The 23298-nt window shown below is 40.9% G+C and overlaps 2 protein-coding genes across 3 annotated transcripts; both read right to left on the bottom strand.

Moving 5' to 3' along the window:
- Nucleotides 1-27: 27 nt before the first annotated feature.
- Nucleotides 28-7967, bottom strand: LOC306789747 (uncharacterized protein; the record flags this gene model as incomplete). Its single annotated transcript, XM_079285820.1, has 7 exons — nt 28-1358; nt 3746-3789; nt 4908-5024; nt 5571-5867; nt 5953-6264; nt 7529-7597; nt 7952-7967. 7 exons carry the CDS (start codon nt 7965-7967, stop codon nt 1194-1196), a joined length of 1020 nt encoding a protein of 339 aa, XP_079141946.1. The 3' UTR covers nt 28-1193.
- Nucleotides 7774-19253, bottom strand: LOC306789635 (ATP-sensitive inward rectifier potassium channel 10-like). 2 transcript variants are annotated; one of them, XM_079285666.1, is made up of 6 exons: nt 19016-19253; nt 12864-13177; nt 11586-11797; nt 11202-11333; nt 10900-11077; nt 7774-9688 (listed from the first exon to the last, which is right to left on the bottom strand). In XM_079285666.1, exons 2-6 carry the CDS (start codon nt 13000-13002, stop codon nt 9288-9290), a joined length of 1062 nt encoding a protein of 353 aa, XP_079141792.1. In that variant the 5' UTR covers nt 13003-13177; nt 19016-19253; the 3' UTR covers nt 7774-9287. The 2 variants fall into 2 exon arrangements, with proteins under 2 accessions (XP_079141792.1, XP_079141791.1); XM_079285665.1 differs by having other exon boundaries at nt 12864-13209.
- Between the last annotated feature and the right edge of the window lie 4045 nt (nt 19254-23298).

Below are 23298 nucleotides of genomic sequence, written 5' to 3' on the forward strand. Positions count from 1 at the left end.
TTTCCGTTTATTCTCTTGCAAGAGGGAAGAAAGCACAGCAACCACGTCTTCAGTAGACTGCGTGAATGCTTTTACGAAATGCAATATTCAACATCATTTATGCATACAAAGGTTCACGCCTTTACAGCTTCAGATCATGCGTCAAAAGGAGAGTGTGATATTTCAGACACAGGCTGTCTGCTTCTGCGGACATTCAGTTCTGGAGTCAAGGTCTCTGTGTCTCTGTCTTACCAACAAAGAAACAGTGTCTCTTCACTTCTCACCCTTGTGGGAAAAGATAACAAGACACCTGGATACAAAACTAATTAAAATCATCCGCAGAACTGCTGTTCTGTGTCTGCCTGTGTGCCTCACTTTCAGTTATACATTCTTTAAAATTGCACATGATACTATAACATATTTTCCCATTACAATGCACCATTATTGGGAACTTGTTAAAGCTTCATACTTATCTTGTAGATTTGTGATTATTAGATCCCTAAAGGTGACACTGACCCCCTCTGGTATTGTGTGAGTTTTCAGCAAGCAGTCAATCTGTGCTATTGTTATAGTAAACACACTTGACACACCGAATGCATGACAACGTATGTCATAGAAAAATAAAGCATTTAATGCCAATCAAGCTTTTTTTCTCTGTTGTTTTTTGCAGAGCAACATTTTGAAGTTGACAAGTATTTGATCCCTTTTTATCTTTACAAACAACACAGTGAGATAATACAAGAGTCCTGCAGTATGTAGCTTCAAATCACACCAATCGTGTGAGGCCTTGAAAGTCCAAACTGTAAATCGTTGCTCGTTTATGAAATAATTACAGTTCTTCTGCGTTGAATTCTTACTGTGATGTTATGTAAACGTCTGGACAGGTGAGAAAGTGAGATGAAGGCTCAACCTCAGGAACCACAGCTGGGGCTTCCTGCAGGGACAACAACATCTTTCTCACTTTCCCACGTTGATCTTAAATGTATTAAGATCTAATTACTAACACCTTGAATTGTGACGCTAGAAAAAGCAACTTCTGAACGTGCGCGATGCTTCGTAACATTTCCACATTGTTTTGCAGCAGAAATGTTTGTGTATTGGACAATCGTTCCATATCAGAGCAGGTGATATAAACTTAAACATCGAAAGCTTTGGCAGCACTTGAATAGAACTAGAAACTTCAGTAATTGAAGTATGTGGAACAGAATTCCTCGCTAACTGTTGAAGGACCTGGCAGGCTTCTCCACCTGAGCATACAGGCTCTCTGGCAGAGGCTGAGTGGGTATCAGGGATCCAGCGTGAGGTCCCACCAAGCAGTAGGTGGAGGTCGGAGAAAGACCTGAAGCATCATCTGTTGGACTCTGTTCCAGAGAGTGGGTCTGGAAAATAAATCACATACATCTTTATTAAATACTGTCTGCCATTTTTACTTCACACTATATTTTTAACGTGGGAAGTAATCTCCCGACGGTTAACAGACGTTCATATAAATACAGAGTTCTGCATCTTTGTCTTCAAAAACGATGAGTCTGTTTTTCATAAGATTATAATGAATTTGTATCTAAAATGCATGAAATTGCTGTAAAACATATTTTCGGGCTTTTTTCATAAAGAACTGAGTTCTCAGGAATGTCTTGGCCGAGAGAGCACATCACACTGCAGCTTAAACACGGGCACATCAACAAAGCTTTGACAACACATGAAGTACGTTGCAGAGCACTACATTGCAAATTATCGTTTTTCTGCGTCTCTCGACTTGTTCTAAGACTGAAAATGAGGTTTGCAAAACAACTAACACACGTGCAGACAATGAGAGCAGATCTCACCTGAGAGTCTCCTGCTCACATTGTTCACTGTGTAAGAAAATGCAGAAGTACAAAACCATCGGCTCAGCAGGAAGTCACATGTAGCTCTAGGTTTACTGGTGTGTGGCAAATAAACGGAAGCAAAGGGAGGAGACAACACAGCTGTGATCATGTAGTACAGGGATTCCCAAAGTGGGGTGCGCGCACCCCTGGGGGTGCGCGAGCTGCCTCTAGGGGGTGCGCGAGAGGAAAAGTGTAATGGCGGTCTGATGGTGTAACAATATTAAATATTAAAAAAAAATGTAATTTTAATTTAAAAACTGTCAGGTGGGACATCTGAAGCTATCAGTCGTAAAAGAGGAGAGGGACAGAGAGAGAGAGAGAGGAATCGGAGGTGAGGGGAACGGAGAGGTGCAGCACAGACAAATCGGGAGCACATCGGCCCATCGCGGAGTCAGGGTGAAAAAGAGGAAACGAGAGAGAGCATCAGACTGGGAAAAAAAGAGGAAATATGATGAAAAGTATGTGTGTCTGGGCTTCACTTGGATTGGCAACGCAGATTCCCCAAAGCCACAGTGCGTGGTGTGCAGTGAGGTTCTGGCTAACAGTCTGAAGCTCTTATTTACGTCGCCACCTGAACACCAAGCATGCCAGTGCAAGTCAAAAGCCCCTTACATCGTTTATATCGAAATTGGAGGAGTTACAAACAGCCCAAAACAACTGGAGTCTCATTCATGTGTTGGTCTATAAATGACGCACTACGGGCTTCATATCTGGTTACAGAATAGCGAGAAAGGGGCTACCGCACACAATCGCCGAAGACGTGAGCTCGCCAGCTGCCAGAGAGATGGTGGAATGTATGATTGGAGAGAAAGAAGCAAAAAAGTTGGACATGATCCCGGTGTCCAACAACACTGTGTCGCGCCGCATCGATGCTTTGTCCGAAGACATCCTGGCTGCATTAGTCGCTCATTAATTGTAAATTAAATGTGATAATCTGCCTCTGAGCCTGTGCGTGTGTCCTCACATCCGTATTGCTCTTTAAAAGTGACGCCTTGTGTCACTGAAAGATATTGAAACTTTGTTGCAGTGTTTCAGGGCGTTTTCACACCTTCAGTTAATTTGCGTTGTTCCGATTCAGGGATTAATATGATACAATGTTGCACTTGCTCCTTTGTTCGGTTTGTGTAACACTGCAACATTTAACAGCGGACTAAATCTTGTAAACAAATGCCACGCGCGAGCAAACTGTTCTCTCATTGGTCCGATTCTTATGCGGCTATGAAGGCTTAAAAGGCTCTGTTGCTTCTTTTTTTTTTTATTATTATTAAGGGGGGGGGGGGGGGGGGGGGCGCGAACCCAGTCGGGATGTAGAAGGGGGTGCGCGGCCTAAAAAGTTTGGGAACCGCTGATGTAGTAGATGTGATGCAAATAAAAACCTGTGGCTTAATTTAAAAGACATTGTTGCAGTGTTTTAGACACCAGCATGAGATTTGATATTTGTATGAAGAGTTTTGAGAAACCAACATCATTTGGAACGTATAACGCAAACAACACACACACACACACACACACACACACACAGCAGAAAGAAGCACAGTTTGAGTGGACTAATTGCCAGACGAGACCAGGTTTGGATAGATGGATCGTGGTGCATCAGGTTCATTGGGTCCAAAACATTTGAGCACAAGCAAGCAGCACAACCAGTGATGTGTGCATGTAGCAGGTAGCAGGTAGGAGCAAGCAGCAGGACCAGGAAACAGATTAACGAGGTTGATGGAGAGAGGTGTCACAGGTAATATATAGTAGATAGATCACCTTGCATAATGATCTATTTGAATGCATAGTGATTGATGTGCAAAGCCAATAGCAGCAAGTGAGGCACCGTGTTTTCATTTTAAAAACATTTCTTAATTTTGCCTGTTTTGCCTGTGAATGATGTTTAAAAAAAAAGCTCTTACCTGAGGAACTTCATAAACCGTATTCTCGATGGTCTCGCTATTATCTGCAGGTCAGTCATAGAAAAACATACTCTAAAGATTCAAAGGTATAAAAAATGAAACTGATTTACAATTACATTACTTGAGCTGCACTACATTGAGTCCAGCTTGGTGTCTAAATGACTCCATCCTCAAACAGCAGCACACTTTAAAGCCTCTATGTGTGGGATTAGATATGTTGGGATGTTGGGGACTCCTAGAGGTTGTGTCAAAACAATGTGCTGCGGCAGAGAACAAAGCATGCAGATACCTCTGGGACCTGACCTGGGATGCTAAGAATGAATGGGCTAAAGCATAAAGACTGCACCAAGTTTGAGGTATGTTCCTTTTTCACATTTTGGTAATATATCACATGTATCTATCACAGAATAGTATTTCCTTTTCTGATATATATATATATATATATATATATATATATCAGATATATATATATATATATATATATATATATATATATATCAGATATATATATATATATCTGATATATATATATATATATATATATCAGATATATATATATATATATATATATCAGATATATATATATATATATATATATATATATATATATATATATATATATATATATATATCAGATATATATATATATATATATATATCAGATATATATATATATATCTGATATATATATATATATATATATATATATCTGATATATATATATATATCTGATATATCTGATATATATATATATATCTGATATATATATATATCTGATATATATATATCTGATTATATATATATACATATATATGTATATATATATATATACATATATATGTATATATATATATATATATATATATACATATATATGTATATATATATATATATATACATATATATATATATATATATATGTATATATATATATATATATATATACATATATATATTGGGGCTTTAAGTTACACAGACGTGTGGCACAACATTGCCATGGTAAATGATGATTAGTGGTTGATTTCCTTACTGTATACTGTGTAATATGGCAGAAGATGAACTTTAAACATTTTAAAAATGTAGAGTAAATGTACAAGTAATATTTGCAAAATCCTGAAAATATTACTTGTAATTATATATTAAAATTGTTACTTGGACTTACAGTTTATTCTCTTTCGACGATAAAGAAACAGGACTAACAGACCAGCAATGATGACGAGAATGAGAATTGGTAACCAAATAGCAATCACAGGTTCACGGAGAGGGCTATGGTGACGATCTGTAAAACAAAACAAATACACAAAAATCAGATGAGAAGAGTCGGCCTGATTTAAGTCATGCAACATCGTTGAGAATGTGTCACTGTAGCATCACATGTTCTCAGCCCGTGCTCTAGACAGACTACAGTGTTATTATACAAATGTCTCGATAACCTGATATGTAGTAAATTAAAAATAAAATTAATAATAATAATAAAATAATAATAATAAAATATAAATATTAAAACAGTCACAATTTAATACTACCAACCTTCCAAAAGGCCCTGAATCAGCTAATTTAAATACCACCTGCTTCTTAGTTTTACAAGGTCAACCTGGTAACCTGGTTCAAAGTAAAAAATGGTAATCTTTAGATATTAACAACATTTGTCCTGTAAAGGTTTTTCAGTGCTAAAATCCTACAGCTCCCATGAAAGAACAATACAAATACTAGTTCAACCGTATTTGTAACAAACCCAATGTATTCACTTGGAAGTGTAAAAGATTTCTTTAAAACTTAAAACTGTGCATTATTATCAGGAAGTCGTCTTGTCTTTCGGTCTTACCAGCATATTGGGGGCAAAGGTTTTCAATCATTTTAAAGTCTTTGGTCCAGTTGACCTGGTTGCTATGGTTACAGATGATGGAGCTATTCAACAGGTAGACGTGGAGAGAAGCACCAGAGGTTGTGAGCTCTGATTGCTCTCCTCCATCCTGACTGCAGGTTCTGTTGACACATCTAAAAGTGCTGCTGATGTGAGAGTGCTGTGTACTGCAGGTCACAGTGAGGTTACAGGAGTCTGAGCTTCTGGAGTCCACTGAGTCCACTGAGTCCACTGTCAGTTTAACTGGAGACACTGGACCTGAGGGGGGAAAGTTTCTGTGAAGAAGTTATGAAACATGGCAGCAGAAACTCTCTCTCAGTGTCTGACATGTGAACAAACTCACCTTGAACTGTGACCTTGTATTCAGCTAGTGGTTGCACTCCTCCTTGACTCGTGAACACTCGTGCAGTATAAACTCCACTGTCTGCCTCTTGTAGATTCTTCAATTTCACAGAGAAGTTTTTCACAGGAAACTCAATCCTTCCAGTGAAACGAGGAAAGATTCTTGGTTCTACACCAGGTGCAAATCTTACTACAATGACCGTCTCATTGAAAGTCCAGTCAACATTTAAAAACTCATCAGGAACATCATCATCAACATTGAGAATCCGATCATCTCCCTTCTTCACAAACACAGTAGTCACAGCACTGGAACCTGTAAAAACAGTCGACACATAATACAATAAACATCACACTCAATATATGATTAATGGGTCAACACTGAATGTTCCTCCATCTCTACTTCTTACACATTGAACCATCAGTTTAAACACCTTCAGCTTATCATTGATTGGAAGAGTTCTCTGAACATGTCTGACATCAGCTTTGTCTTGTGACACAGACTGCTTCAGGAAAGAAGAGTTTAACAGGTGAAACTAAGCCCACTGAGAGCAAGATGGCGCTCAAAGTGTATTTCCATTCTATCTCTTGTGAAAAACAGGGGACTTTATTTCACCTTGTTCTCTTTTCCCTCCCTCTTGTTCCCCCAGCTTTAGACAGGTCATGAATGTATTGAGTAAATCAGACAGTGAGCAGTTATTTCCACAGACGTACTGAAGGAGTTACACTACGGGAGGAGTGGAGTTTCCGTATGTGTCTTGGAGGGACGGATGCATTTACTCCTTTTCAACATGTGGCTATAATGCGTCTCAAACCACCTTGAAGGTTTTTCTTCGTATCACAGACGTCTTCTATGGTCACGGTTATAATATGAATATAAATTCAAGGCAGAAATGATAGAAAATGTCTAAATAAAAACTAAAAAGGACTTAAAGAGAGCATTCCTTTGCCAAGGAAGCAAAATCCTCTAAATGTGTCACTTAAATAACACAAAAGATTTTAGAATGTTTACAATCCGTCTGGATCAAGATCTCCATCAAAATATGGATAATATTGAATAATCATGTTGACGAGCTGAGGGCTATGCTATTTCAACTAAAATGTGCATTCTTGTTCAAAGCTCTGATACTGAGACAGGCAACTTCCTGTCTCATGAGACAGTATCAGAGCTTTGTACAAGATGAACTCTGCACATCATTATACTGCTGTGTGTTGTCTTCTTTAAACTGAAGGTATATCTCCATAATAATAATAATAATATCTAGATTAACCAGGAAGAAACACACAGCTCTATTGCTTTGCGACGCCTGGGTAAGGGAAGTGGTATTAACTGACATAACTGTAAATCTCAATGTATCTCAATAAATGGTTTTATCAGCATCACTATTGAAATAATTGACAATAAACATATTGCTGAGAGTTGTATACATTTCTCCAAATTAGATAGTTCAACAATAAGTCCATAAAGTTTGTTATCTAACTTCTATTGTGAAATAGGGCTACGGTACAAAAGCGTTGACTTTAAAAATAAATACAAAGACGATCAACAACCGAAAAAAACTATAAAATAAAGTTCTTACCTTGTGCTTCACATGAATTCAGCAGCGAAACAGCAAAGAGAAGTGCAACCCAGGGCCTCATTCTGCATTCTGCACGAGGAAGGAAGGCAACGTTTTAACAGCGCATTTTAACTTCCGTTAACTTTTTTGATGAACGCTTCGACTGCTTCTCCGTCCTCCTCTACTGTACAAGTCAGGAAAGAAAATAACTCAAAATCATCTTTATTAAACCAGAGATTTGTCTCATTTGATCTCTCCATCCGCACTTTAAACATTATTAACATTCCACAGCTTGATGTTAATTCAATAAAATGTTACAAATACGTACAATTTCCAACATATTTAAATCCATCATACTCATCCTTGCTTCATCATTGTCACACATTTCCATCAGAATAAAATCAATATCAGAGACAAGATTACTGTCACATTCTCAGCACTCACCTCTGATGGTCCTCATGTCCTTGACTGAAGAATAAAAGGGGCTTCGACAAAATATCCCACTTTACACCGAGAGGAGAGCTTCTACGAGTACAGTAACATGTGCAACACACAATAACATGATGGGCATTTATATTAAGGTTGCAGCTGTTTGTGATTAAACATTTTCTCATTTGTTTAAAGCCACTGAGACAGAGAAACTGAAAGTTTGAAAGTACACGACTGCTTCGAATTCAATGATATTTAATGTGTAAGTGTTTTTAGTGGTATCAACAACACATATCTTCCTATGGCAAGGACCCAAGTTAGGCAGCCAACCCTCCTAAGGTGCAAATGTGCATCATGCACTTGCATAAAGTGCTAACAGTCTGTCAATAACAGACGACAGACAAGAAGTAATGCCCACACCACCAACAGACTCAGGAGAGGCCGGAGAGCACCATGAACACAATATAGTCCATCTGAAGTGACTGCATTCCAGCTGTAGTTCTACATTAGTTTAACAGAAAGTGCTTCACCTAACATTTTACAGTGCATTGCCATGTGCAATACTTGTCATTTTCTCTGTGTGTCTTCAACTCAACAGGAAGTAACAGGAAATGTAAAAATATCACGAGTGTTGTGGGGATCTTGTGAGTTCTGTAAAAGCTGTTTTAGCATCACTCATCGGTGTTTTTATCGAATAAACAGCAAACCGAGATGAAACTCAAAGTCATATGACGATTATAAACGTGTGGAACAATACACAGGAGTGTTTATTAATCATGACCATTATAAAGGAAGTATTGTAGGTTCTACCCCGTCTGTAGGTTGTTTCCTTTCCCCCCTTATGACTCATATTAACTCTCACAAGTTGTTCTCTTTGTAATTTCACATAAAGTAAGAAGGGGAGGACCCAAACACGACAACTGGGGTTCCCTTCATCTTCCACTGCTTGTTTAGTTTAGTTTGTATCTTTCTTTTCATGTCATATTATATTCCCACCTGTTATTTCCTTGGTTATAAAAGTGGATGCAGTATATGTGAGGCGCGCGTGCACTCGCCACACTCAAATGTAAATAGCAGTTGCAGTCAGGCAGTGTGTTATTCATACAGTCAAACCAATGTAAAACATGTATCACCCCAGCAAACGTATGACACATTTTCAGCTGACCATACAGTCAAGTCCATAGTCTTCCATATTCCCTTTCTGCGTCATCTGGTGCTACTACCTAGATATCTTTCAGAGCTTCAAATCAGTCTAAAAGTCAGTGTCCCGGCTGTTTTCATGTGACGTTTCGTTCCTTTGCTATTACCCTTCACTCGTCTCCTTCGTGTTGCTCTCTTTGAAGCGCTCCCTTCACACGTTGCTGATGCGAACACTGAGAGGAGTGTCTCTCCCCCGGCCTCGTTCCTCCCCTCTCTCCCTGTAGCTCTGCTCCAGACGGATCTTCTCTGGATCGGACACCTCAGGCACAGTCCCACCCCCGTTGCTGCCCTGGTACGCCTGCTGCTGGGGGCTGGATGCTTTGAAGACGGGCGTGGTCTTGGTCTTGGCCACTTTGTCGAAGAAGGCGAAGTCCGCTACGTATTTTCCCGATGGGGAGAGGGAGACCACAGGGGGGAACTCATAGCCCCAGAGGATCTCATCCGGCAGGTAGGAGGTGCGGACCTGGCAGGTGGCGGAGGTCGGCTCGACTGTGGCGCTCATGATGACCAGCAGCTCGAAGTCTGCAGACTCTGGATCTGTCCACCCTCCACCTGGGGGAGGGAAATGAGATGGGACACATTACAGAGAGGTGAAATGAGAAGAGGCAGAAAAATGGGAGAGAAGAAGAAGGAGGAATTTATACTAATTTTAAAAGGTACACTGTGAGGTGTTTGACCACCAGTAGTGCTAAAGAGTAATGTTATTATGGGCGGGTTGTTCGTATCTTGAGAGGATGCACATGTAGGCACGCTCAGGGGATACAAATGCCTGCCAATGGTTGCCCACTATTGCACTGATCAACTGTTTGTGGAAGTAATGCAACAACAAATACAGCAATGCTTCATTAAAAAGAGAAGAAGACGAGGTCTGCGGAAAAAAAGAACTTAAGCGAAGAAAGAGGAACAACGGTTGGAAGGTAAAATAAAGCAAGTGGTTGACGCCAGCTGAGCTCACGAAGAGGAAGTTTGGGCCTGCTATGCAGTTTACCTTTCTGTCAAATGACTTATCAGTAAAGAGAACTCTTTCTACGTCACGATTTTTATTCCTAAAACAAATCTACGGAATACGTTTTACGCAGAAATGTTGCAGTAGGTAGCAGAACGCAGGTTTACATGAATTACCCCTTGTCCTTTTTACCATGTGGATAAAAGGGAATGCCAGACCCCTTGTTAGCAAAATTACCTAAATCGATGCCCCTTGTTAACCTGCGATTACTGGCATGAATTTAAATAGGCTGAGGTCAGCATATAGGCCTGTACCTAAAACACCACATAGTGCTTGGAGGCGTAATACACTTGAAACAAAAATCAAATACATGGTTCCTACAGATGTGCATCATCGCTGTCCGTGGTTGTGAAGTAACAGACGTATTTGTAATTGACCCTTTGCTAAGTCCCCACCTCTCCAACGAATGCTACCGGGAGAGGTTGGAAAGAGATATACAGAACTAAAACTTTACGTTTCTACGTAAAAACCTGTGGAGCATTAGCATATCATCAACTAGCTTTACCACTTCTATGCTACGCTAGCTACTAAAGGTATACTGAATGTATAAACATGCTGCTTTTGCTTTTTAATGACTGTCACTGTGAATAAAGACCTACTCCAGAAGACCTATAGTCTTCTGTCTCGATCACGAGAGCAAGGTCTCAACTGCCTAAATCCGGCCCCCTGTTAAAAATGAACAAATCGCCCTACTGACCACTAGCCCCGCCCACCAAATCTCTTCTCTCTCTACCATCTCACCATCCATCAAGCTTACCCTTAGCTGCCCAGGCTCGCAGGGGGCTGTTGTCATCGATGAGGTGGTAGAAGGTGAGGGGCAGGATGAGGAAGGGGCTGTCGCTGGACATGTCCACTTGGAACGGCACATTCCTCTGGTCCAGACGAACAGTCTCGCCTTCTTTGGTCAGAGACGTCTGGAGCAGTTTTCCGCTGACCTGAACAATGTGCACACAGTTGGACAAATTGCATATACACATAAAATCTACACATATTGTATTGTGACCTGTTGAACTGCTCTACAAACTAGTAGGTGGTGGACTTATCTCTAGGCCCACTTACCTGACACCCGAGCAGGAGACTCTTGCGCATGTTGGCCACCCTGACCATCAGGCAGGGTCGTCCCTCGTGGGTCGACACCACAGCATGCTGGCTAAACTTCACCGTCTCACCTCGCTTCTTTGGCCGAGCAACCTGAGCGGAGAAATGAGTTCTGGTTTTAGTCTGGTAAACCTTTTTAAGACTCGTGTAAGAGTCTTGCACTCAACATGGGGACAGATGAATGTACATTGCAAGAATGTGCCTGCAGTTGTGCTATAAAGTAGCAGAGCACACATCTGCTTTTACTTGAAAATGCTTACGATCTATAAATCTATGTGGATCTATGTATGAATAGGTTCTCTGTGTTCACTGTATCTCACTTTGTATGTTTCATGCATTGGCTACCTTGGCGAGGAAGGTGCCAGTGATGAAGATCTCCAACAGCATGGTGATGACGAGCTGGACGATGAGGAGGATGATGGCAGCCGGACATTCCTCAGTGATGCAGCGGAAACCATAACCAATGGTTGTCTGGGTCTCCAGGGAGAAGAGGAAAGCCCCCGTCAGGGTCTGCATCTGCATCACACAGGGTGTGTGGTTTGAAGGCGGGTCAAACTCTGGAGGTTGAAAAAGCTCATCCAAGTTATTCTAATGTCTTAAGTTATTGTACAGATAACAGTTTGTGTGTTAAAGAACAACTAAATATTTACAGGGCAGAACGTCTAAGTTGATATCCAGCTGATATGTAACATTACACAGGACTTCCTATAATTCTAACTATCACATTCAGTTGAACGTTGGAGACATGAGACAAGAGGAAGCGGGGGAGAGCAGGTGTCTTATTGAAGATATGAATTGACTTCCTGCCACAACTCATGTTTCATTTTATCTGGGTGAGTTTAAGCTTGAGATGTTGTTGAGGAAATACAATGAACACCAACATCTTCCTATATTTACACCACTGCTAGAAATAACGCTGACCCCCAATGGTTTCTTTAAAACAGATGTGTTTTACTGTGTCCAGCCACCCTTGTAACACTTCATGCAGATACATCATCACACCACCCTTTTAGTTGTCATATCACACTTCTTTCTGTTTTCTTTGGTGTGAAGCATGATGGAGATGTTTATTAAATGCTATTTTAGGATTTCTAACATTCAATATTCATGACTGCAAAGAAAACAAATTTTCCCCCAAAACCGGCTTTAGCAGGACTGTGTGGGCTTTGTTTGATCAGATTTGACTGACAGTGATCAAACCGTCAACCAACTGTCATCGGAGTATGATTCAAACGCAGCCTGCATCCTGATTGGTTGATGGAAGAACGTCTATTCAACCACACTGTTGCTCTCCCCTCTGCAGGTTCAGTTGTTTTGCTGAGTTTTTCTGCGTGATATCTGACCCCAGTACAGTGAGAGTGGAAATAATTTAGGTAATGCTGCTCAAAGCATTAAAAAAAATACTTTTAAAAAACTTATTAATTGCAGAAACAATGTGTTGGTGATTTGGGATAATGCTTGCTGCAGGTTTTGATTGGAACTCCTTTCTACTGAAGATATAGTCCCTATGAAACCTGCTTACAGTGAGGTCAGTGGACCCCAACATGTTTTTTCTGGGAAGACACATTAAACTACCCATCAACCATCAGTATGACCTGTTAACCTATGACCCCCCAATCTCACCAAGTAGGTCTCCGTGCACCAGGGCCAAAAGATACCACAGCACCCCGAACAGGAACCAAGTCCCCGCAAACGTGGCCGTGAACAGAAAGAACTTGTAGCGCCACTGCATGTCCAGAAACGTTGTCCAGAGGTCACGCATGTACAGGGCACTCTGCCCGCTGATGTGCTCGATGCGCACGTTGCTACGCCCATCTTTGGACAGGACACGCCTCCTCTTCCTCAGAGTCCCGCCCCCACTGGAAACGCCGCCACCCAGCAAGGGTTTTAAAACATCGGTCTGTGTCTGTGAGTGGCACGTCTTCTGAGGGGAGGAGCTACGAGAGGAAGGAGGTGTGGCCGATGTCATCTGAGGAATAAAAAAAGAAAGAGGAGTTTAATAATTTCTCTGATTGACTTGTTAAGGGTCCAGTGCTGTTAATAGGCTCATTTGAGTTTAGAGTTTGAGTTTGGTTGGAAGGGTTGATAAATATTTCTTTAATATCTTATACAGCAGTGACAACATCAGCAGTGCCTCACGATCTGATTTAGATCATGGTGACTTGCCCTGCGGGGAGAGATGGAAACTTTCCACGATGACTGTAGGTTTTGGTAAATTCCCCTGCAGCCACCTGCTCTCGCTCTCATGTTAAATTCATCTCATTATACTTGAAACCAAACCTGTGATCGATTGTATTTAAAATATGTCTCAAAATAAAATAAAGCAACTCGAAGACATCAAACTGTAACTTTGAATTATAAAGCAAGAGACCAACGTTTTAATCAGCGAAACAAGTCAAAACTAACTTGAGAGGCCAGGCGCACCCACGCAAGTATTTTAGAATTTGTTTGGAAAATTTAAAAACTTCAATGCAGAAGTGTGGATTCCAGCCTCATAACGGACCCCAACACGGACTTTGTTGCCCTTTAAATTACTTCACATGTCCTGGCTCACGAGGTTATATTCAAATTGATTGAGATAAGAACAGCGTATGAGAAAAGCCTGAGGAGGTCTAACCATCCAGAACAATAAGTAAAAACACCTGTGTGTGTGTATGTGTGTGTGTGTGTGTGTGTGTGGGGCTCAATCTTTTGGTTTGGTTATGATTTTGTGTGTGAAGACAAAAGTCTTCAACAGCTGCTCCATGTGCCGGCACTCAAAGGCACAGCCAAAAACATCTCCATACACCTGGCTGATCCCTGCGAGAGGTGCCATGCTTGTTGAAGTGTTGGTCTTGGAAATTTACAAAAATTGTTAGAACATAAGAAAGCTGGGGGCGGGGGGGGGATTTAAAACGCTTTTCCATAGCTTTAAAGGGTATCGAGGTCCGTAGTTCTCCCTCAGTGGAAAGACCATTAAAAGATGAAGATGAAGATGAAGATGAAGAAGATGAAGAAGAAGAAGAAGAAGAAGAAGAAGATGAAGAAGATGAAGATGAAGATGAAGATGAAGAAGAAGTGACATTAAGTACTAAAATATATCTTGTCATGGGAAGTTGCACAACAAGAACACTGGAGGAAGAAGAGGCACTGCCAAATAGGTTTCAACATAATTAGTGAGCAAGACATATATTTAGCAACTTCTGCTTGTACAACCCACTTTTTCTTCAGAATATACAGCTAATGATGAACCTTGTTTTTCTCTTTCTTTTTGCTGTGGTATAGGACTCAAGTCTTCTGATTAAAAGGTGATGAAGTCCAAGTTCAGAGCGAGGGCCTATCTGTGATGTACATTTAAAAAAGGGACCCCATAACCTAATAAAACATTTGTGTGTCAGTGACTAACTTCCTGAGAACCAGTTTGTTTTCTTGTAAACTGTGAACCACCATGAAAACAAAACCAAACACGCCAAACCCACAACCACACCAGAGAACCGTGAGAATGAAACACTGAGATGAAGAAAATTAATGGTGTGTGTCAGACCTGAATGACACTCGTTGCCAAATGTCTATTAAAATATGTCATTAAAGATGTTTAAAACAACTGAAAAGGTTTTTAAGCCACACTAGTAGTCGGTCTGTCCACCATGTTGCTTCAGTGAAATATCTTTACAAGCTATCGGATGAATTTCAATTCAATTTTATTTAGACATTTATGGTCCCCAGATGCTGAATCCCAATGACTTTAGTGATTCCCTCACTTTTCCTCTAACTTTCTACCTAAACTGTAATCCCTTTTTCAATCTGTTTTTTGAAATGTTAGAATCACTGCCTCAGACATCGTGCGTGTCTGTAGATTCGTGTTAGGTCTCGATGACAGGATACCGCACTTGATAAGAAGTGTGAACACCAACAAAAAACAGTTCCTGTTCAGCTGATATCTTTGCGATAATGACATATTTGGACAGGCAGGGTCCCATGTATTATTGTCTTAATGTAGGGGAAATTAACTGCAAATATTCCCACAGTAATATATGTGTTTTTAGAGCTTTACGCTGTGGGATGTTTGCATGAATGTGTGCCCTTGTCAGAACATTCAGATGCAGTCCACCCCTGTCACACACAGACACAGTTACTGTATCGCCACACATCTGACACGTTCACTTACGTCCAACAAACCATGCCGGCCAGTGGGGAGAGGAGAGCCCACAAGAGAGGACGATAAGGAAGAGGAAAGACAAAAAAGAGGGAAGAGTCGAATTAGGATGAAGATGTACTGCATTAACCCAACAAACCCTCCACACAGAGTCTCGTTTGTCAGCTGGAGAAGAGAGGAGAAACTTGAATGAATCAATTAAGGTGAAACATCTTTGTCTGTCAGTCAGATGTTTTCCTAGATAACGTCTTTTTTTCAGACTTTACTGTTGATGCTAAGCAGAGTGGCCTTTAGTGGACAAAGAGGGAACTTCTGACTGGTAACTGGAGACGCTGGTAAGAGTTTGGAAGGAAAGAGGCCACGGTTTGGCTTTCTGGATGCCCTGCAGGACTTTTCTTTCAGCCTGATACAGGTGTCCTTTTGCGACCTTTCTCTCAGATGTTTTTTTGCTGCTTTGAACTCTGTGTCTCTTTCTCACACGCATTACTGCAAAACATAAAATCCCACCTGATGTACAACTTGTTAACGGTGCACTATATGGCCAAAAGTACATAGACGGTGGGCGCCCTTACACTTGTATGCGATTGCTGAATATCTTATTTCAGCCTCCTTACGTTGGGTTTCGGGCTTTCCACGAGATTTTGGAGCGGACCGGCGACGCGAACAAAGCACAAGGAAGCACAGATTACAACACACAGAATTCAAATTTAGCACCTTTAAGGCCTGACTCGCAGTCAGCATCCCAAAGGTGTTGGATGGGGTTGAGGTCAGGGCTCTGTGAAGACCAGTCAAGTTCTTCCACTCCAAACATGGAAATAAATAAAAATAAAAACGTTTCTGGAACTCACTTTCCGCACGTTTCTGCTCTTAACCGTTTGCAGTTAATCCAGAATGCTGCTGCCAGATTACTCACTGTAGGCCACACAGACGGTTTCACATCACCCTCATACTCAGATCTCTCCACTGGCTCCCTGTAGCGTATATGATCCACTTTAAAATTCTCACTCTTACTTACAGAGCACACGGTCAGACTCCTGCATATGTGGCTGAACTACTTCGTCCTTATTTACCAGCCCTGTCAATGAACGGCCTTTGTGTGGTTTGTGTTATTTATGTCTTCTTCTTTAAAATACCGCTCCTGTTAAGCACTTCGTTACTTTTGCCTGCGAAAAACGTTATATAAATACATTTTACTTGCTTACTTACGGGGGCTAAAAACATTATTCAGACTCTTTATTTGCACCAAAAGGACCGAAGCCAGAGAAAAACAACAAGGGGTGTCCATATACTTTTGCCCATATAGTGTAAATCAAAATAGCATCTAAGAGTGCTGAGCATGGATTACATAACCAATCAGCTTCAATTACATCACACATTTGTGATTATGCAAAGGTGAGCCCCTCAAAGGCTTCACCCCCTCTTGTCCTGACACTCATACACACTCATGTCCCAGAGGAAAAAAACCAACAACACGTACATCAGATAACTGAAAGAGCAAATGGGAATGAAGGCGAGGGAAAGGAGGGAAATATTTAGGACCAACCTCTCCAGTAGGACGTATTCCATCTCCATGGCAGCGTGACAACTTAACTGTACTGCCCTGCCTCAGAAAACTGAATCAAAACTTTTTCTTTTGCCAAAGGGGCGCTGAAAATGTGTTCCCGATCTCCCTTTCTCTCTCTTTTTCTACTTTCCTTTCTCTCTCCTTCCTTCTCTCTCTCTCTCTCTCTCTCTCTCTCTCTCTCTCTCTCTCTCTCTCTCTCTCTCTCCACTGTGTACACAGGAATGCTTTGTTAGGAGCTGAGATAAAAGAAACAAAAGACACCATTGACAAAAACCACTCTCTGCCCATCCATGTGTGTGTGTGTGCGTGTGTGTGTGATAATGTGAGAGTGGGATTGCAATTACATGCTTATTTCTGCATATGTGTGACTGTAGGCGCACATGTATGATTTTGAATGCATGCTGTGTGTGCAATTATTTGAATAAGAGTGTACAATTATAGAAAATCAGCTGTGAGACCACTTCCTCCTTTCACAGAAAGGGGAGGGAACAGAAGGCCGCAATGTGTGTGTGTGTGTGTGTGTGTGTGTGTGTGTGTGTGTGTGTGTGTGTGTGTGTGTGTGTGTGTGTGTGTGTGTGAAAGGAAAAACGAGAGGACGGAAGAGAGGGAGGGAGAGAGAAAAAGATCTGTGACAAAAGGCCCTCATTAGTATTCTGGAGTGAGGAGTAATCCCCCTTCATCTCTCCCTCTCTGTCTCCCCCTCACTCACTCACTCACTCACTCACTTTTTCTTTCTCTCCCTCCATCAGCTTCGCTCTTACCTTTCTTTCATTCTCCTACTTCAAATAATTTCACTCTATCAGCTTCAACAGTACGCACGAGGTGTCGACAGAGATATAGAGGAGATTTATTAGAAGAGAATGAAAAAAGAAATCCTCGTCATATGAAGTGTAAACATTTGTTTCATGAAAATGACTCTTCTGAACCCTCCATCTCCTTGTTTACTTCTCTTTTTCCTGCAGTTCATCCATCACAATTCTTCAATAGAATCCTCCTGATCAGACGGATACTTTTCAATATAATACTCTGGTAGTGATGGGGATGTAGTCAAGGTAAACTTGAATTAAAAAAATAAATAAAATAAAAATATGCTAATATAATTTAAGAGGGTTCTTAAGCGAGCAAAACTCACTTCTTGATGGATTTATTGATTTAATAGGAAAACTGAAACACACCGACTCTGCACAGAACCAACGTCTCAGGAACACAAATCACTTGTTGGTTATTTTTGGTGATAGTTTCCCACTTTTTAACCTATAAGTGCAGTGAACCAGACAATAGAGCGCTAAACCGAGCACTGAATAAATGTTACTCACGTGGTGAACTGATTTCTTCATTTTTCATCAATAACCTTTAAAGATTCACATTATTATATTTGCCGTATTTGGAAATAAATTCTGTATGTGTATTTCACAACCACGGGATAAAAGTGTTTGTCGAATCTGATGCTCTGATTGGATGTGAATAACTGATATTTAAGCTTTATTCTCTAAAGTGCAACCTGGGAAACTTTGCACCAAACTACAGATGTCTCTGCACCGAATGACACCTGAGGGTTTTTTAGAGGACAGCTTTAAACTCGCCACAATTCATAATGCCATCATTTTGATGCTATTCACTCTCATGTAATTTGCTTATTACATTTTGTTCATCAGCCTACAGAAATGAACATGATGCCTCCACAGGTTGGTCAATTCAGTGTAAGATGGCCTCTGTGAGCTTAAATCTGATTTCACATTCATTCAAAATTAAAGATTTGGCAAAATTAGAAAGATTTTTCAAAATGTTTGACATGTTTAAGTATTTTTACTGTGCAATATAACAATTATCAGAGGAAAATGGAAATGATACATTAGTAATACACATCAGTTAATAAATGGAAGATGACATAAATGAACAAATCATTAACAGTAAAGTTGTACTACAAAGTGGAACGAAGAAACGTACCCTAACTGTATTAGAAAGAGTTCTCATTTCTTAATTTAAAAAAAAAGATCTATTTTGTTGCCATGCAAAATTCTTGATCTATTTCTCAGGTATTTCCATTGCACTCTGCTGAGGAACTCATTTGCTCACCTTTACAGCTGGGATGCAATCTAACTGACTCGTGCAGAGAGGAGTTAGGAGCCCGGAGCCTCAGCCTTTCGTCCACATGTCAGCTTTGTCGCCATACGCATGCTCACACGACACGACCGGGACTGTAATTCTGCGAGAAGAGTAACTTCATTAGCCTGCTGTACTGATACACCATCGAGGAGAATTAATGGAGACAGTTATTGGCTCATCGGGCTCCTGTTTCTGACCCGAAGCCCGGTCTCACTGCTCGCAAATTCTTCCCAAAGAGACAAGACTTGGCTTTATAAGAGGCATATCTCTCTCTCTCCCTCACTTTTACTCTTTCCCTCCGTCTCTCTCTCCCTCACCCCTGAATTCCTGTCCATGTCCCCCTCACGTCTGTGTAATTGCTGTAATAATTAATCGCCACTCCCCCCCCCACCCCTCCCGGTCTCAATTCGGGATCAGAATAACTCAAGGGACCACATGTGCATGATACTGGAATTAGCTTCAAAATACAACTTTTTATTTTCCCAATATATTCTGTTGTTCCCTCCCTCACCTCCACCTGAATGCACAATGTCCAAAAAAAAGAGCACAGGAACAAACACACAGACAGACAGATGCACATTTTTGGGGCCTCACATGCAAATTCTCCAAAAATGCACTCTGGCACACGTGCACACCTGCACACGCCAACAAACAGCTCCAACAGACCACCCCCTGCAGCACACACACACAAACAGGTTTTAAGCACCACAGAGCCCCCCATTCATAACGTCTGTGCCCGGCGTTTGCTGTGTCCAAGAGCGTCTGTACGGAGTGTCCTGTTAAGCTCAAACACATAAAGAGGGACGTCCGTGAGGTGAATACGGCCCCTCACTCTGCCTCGGGAGAGGGTGACAAAGCATTATTTAATTGAAAGAGGGAGAGGTGGAGGGAGTTGTTGAGGACCATTGGTCAAATGTGCTAAAAATCTGACGTAAGATTCAGGAAAGGACTATTTATAAGATATATTTTGTGGTATTTATGTGTTGTTAAACAGCCATGTGCCTACAAAACACATTGAAGGATGATAGAAAAGATGGAGGCAGGTCTAACGCTTAACGGAGCAGCATCCTCAGAGCTGGAAAGGATTCAGTTTCGTGCTCAAGAGCACCTCAGTAGAGAGGTTGTGTAACTGCATGTCAACGTGGGTACTTGAACTCTCGTCCGAGGCCCCTGACACATCAAGCCTATAAGTAGCAGACAATTAGACTCAACTTCTGCTGACTCACTTCCTGATTCCTGCTCGAGTGGGAGTGGGAAGCAGAAAATACCCAGAAAAAGGAAGTCAGCATCACGGAAAGACAACGTGAACCACTGATACTATATGTTCACACCAGTTTGTTTTAACGGTCCCTCGGTGGCTCTGAGAGCTCAACACACTGCCAGTTTGGAACAGCCGACTCAAATGGTCAACAGCAGCATGGTCTCCTAAACATGATGTTCCCATACGACGAAACTGCATTGTCGATTAAATTTGCGAGGGAGATGTATTTTCTCGTGGTTTAGGAAGGAGGAAGAGGTGGATGGTCGGGTCAAACACAGGACTTTGCCTCAGGACACCACTGTTAATGTTTCCATGCGAAACCATCAGTCAACTTTGAATTATATTCATTTACTTCGTCGCTTAAATACTACAACAAAGACACTTACTTAAAGCCAAACCATGATGTTCTAATAAAGCTAACTAAGTGGTTTTGTTGTGTTTCTTGTTATGTTTAGTTGCAACATGTTTGAAACTGCGAAAATTGAGAATGCAGTTTAGTTACATGGGATTTTTTTTAAGAATTGTCAAAATCAAGGATGCAGATGACGAAATATCCTGATTTGACCTGATCCTACACTTTACAAACGCTTCAGGTAACGGTTGGTCATCTATGGCGTATTCAACGATGCTCCACAGCTCAGTGTGTCAGGACTCTTGTGGTTGAAAGCATTCACTCACCACACCATCGCAACAAGTTCAGGTTCTACCTGAACTAGACCTCTACCTTCATTCGATTCATTCACTGAGTTTAGACAATACATACTTGGCCCCTACGTGTAACTCTGAGGTCGGAAGGACAAAATCGTCTTTCAGTTCCTATAAGTTTAAATTTGCAACCGAGGGAGACTGTTATAGCAACTAAACAACCCGTAACACCACTTCTGTAATTCCTTTTAAACATCAGCTAAAAAAAACCACACACACAATTTAAACTTTTTACAAATAAAAAAATAAAGTTCTGATCATTATGTATTCATGTGGATATTTCCCTGCACCAGTGTCTTGTGAGTTGCAGGTAGAGAGGTGATGTTATGGGGAAGCTGGATGAAACGGGCCGTTAAGAGACGAGAACAATGTGTTCCCTTTATTGTAGGCCTTTGACAGCTCTTACTGTGGTAATCAACGATGTTGAGTCTAGTTGTTCAAAGTTTACATTTACTCAACGACTTCCATTTGCTACTTCATACTTCTACTCCACTAAAGTTGATCTGCATGATACTTTTTACTCCACTGCGTGATTTATTCAATAACTTAAGTTACTTTGCAGATTACGATTATTAACACAAAATGTAATCACTGAATAGATTTTAATATAATACGTAAGTATTTCTTCATGTCCAAAGAAGAACTCACAAGCTCACTAGAAGTTTACAAGTTGATTAAACAGCTGTAACATTGACGCGATACACACATTCATGTATGATTGTGAAATACGCAATTCTTCATCATGAGTACTAATGAAAAATTATTCCACTTTAACTTGAAACAGAGTACTTTTCACAATGTGGTATTTTCTATTTGTAATTAAATAAAATATCTCAGTACTTCTTCCACTTCTGCATTTCTTTAAAATGTAATATTATTCAATAAAAGTAGCTTTTGGGAACCATTTGAAGATGACATTTTGACATATATCACTCGACAGCAGGTGTTACATATATGTCTTACAGTAAAACTATGGCCACATATCATAAAAACCTGTACCTTTAAATTAGTCATGTGATCATGTTCTTCCTTGGCATACAGTAAGTCAACACGGGGAGCTTGACATGCCTTTGGTGTGATCATCCCTTAAGTCAAAACCTCACGATCTTCCACTAAGAGCCGGTATGTGTCTGACTGAGTTATTGCAGATGATATTATGTCACACTACAGCCACTCTTCACAGGAACATGACCCGCATGTCCTTTACTGACTCCTGAGAGAAAATCAGCTGTGAGACCACTTCCTCCTTTCACAGAAAGGGGAGGGAACAGAAGGCCGCAATGTGTGTGTGTGTGTGTGTGTGTGTGTGTGTGTGTGTGTGTGTGTGTGTGTGTGTGTGTGTCTCTCAGGGTCAGTAAGTGCTTTTGGCTCATGTCGCTGGTGGTGTTGGTGGACTTACCTCCGTTTCATTCATCCTTGGAACTCTCTTTCTCCCTCTCTCCTGCCTCTCTAGCTTTCTTATCCCGTCTCTTGCATATTTATTTGATGGTCGGCTCGCTGGTTCACTTCCCTCCTTCACCGGCCTCGGTGTCCCAGTTGAGGAGAAACTCAGAGAGTTCAGAGACCTGCTGGGTTTTATCCATCAATCACAGACTCATGAAGTCACCATTGGTTCAAGAACGCATCTTTGTTTCATTCATTCATTCTGTTTCACATCCAATATGCAATGAACTCATCAGCCATCCATCAGCCTTTCATTCCTCTTAGATCTGCAAGTTTCTCCACCTAAGATAAAGTATTGCGTTCTATAACTTATGGCAGCCATTTCTGTCTTATGTAGAAAAGACTGAGCTCCCTTCTACATAAGTGTCTAGAGTTAGACGGTCTGTTGTTGGGTTGTACTCGCTGCATAAAGCCTGGAATTATCATTTGGATGGATGATGACTACTAATATGTATTTATTTATATATATATTCTTTTTTTTTCATTGACCGATGTGTCGGTTCTTAACTTTCTTGATATTGCTTATTTCTATCAATAACACGAAGATTATTAGGATTTGTAATACTCTCTTTACATCGATGTTTCTATATTTGATCAACTCTTCTCCGTTTCTGAGTCCCTTGTTGCACGTTTGCTTTCGGCCAGCAGGTGGCAACAGATAACTCATTTAGTTTTCTTGTCTTTTTCCATTTGCAGGAGTACTTCCTCTGTGTGCTTTAGTGTGTGTGTGGGTGTGTGTGGGTGTGTGTGTGTGTGTGTGTGCGTGCGTGTGTGTGTGTGTGTTTACTGAAACCTCCCAGACATTCTCGGGACCACTGTTTTTCTTTCTCGGGTGAACAGGGCT

The sequence above is a fragment of the Melanostigma gelatinosum genome (assembly GCF_949748355.1).
Source record: "Melanostigma gelatinosum genome assembly, chromosome: 15".
Taxonomy (NCBI): domain Eukaryota; kingdom Metazoa; phylum Chordata; class Actinopteri; order Perciformes; family Zoarcidae; genus Melanostigma; species Melanostigma gelatinosum.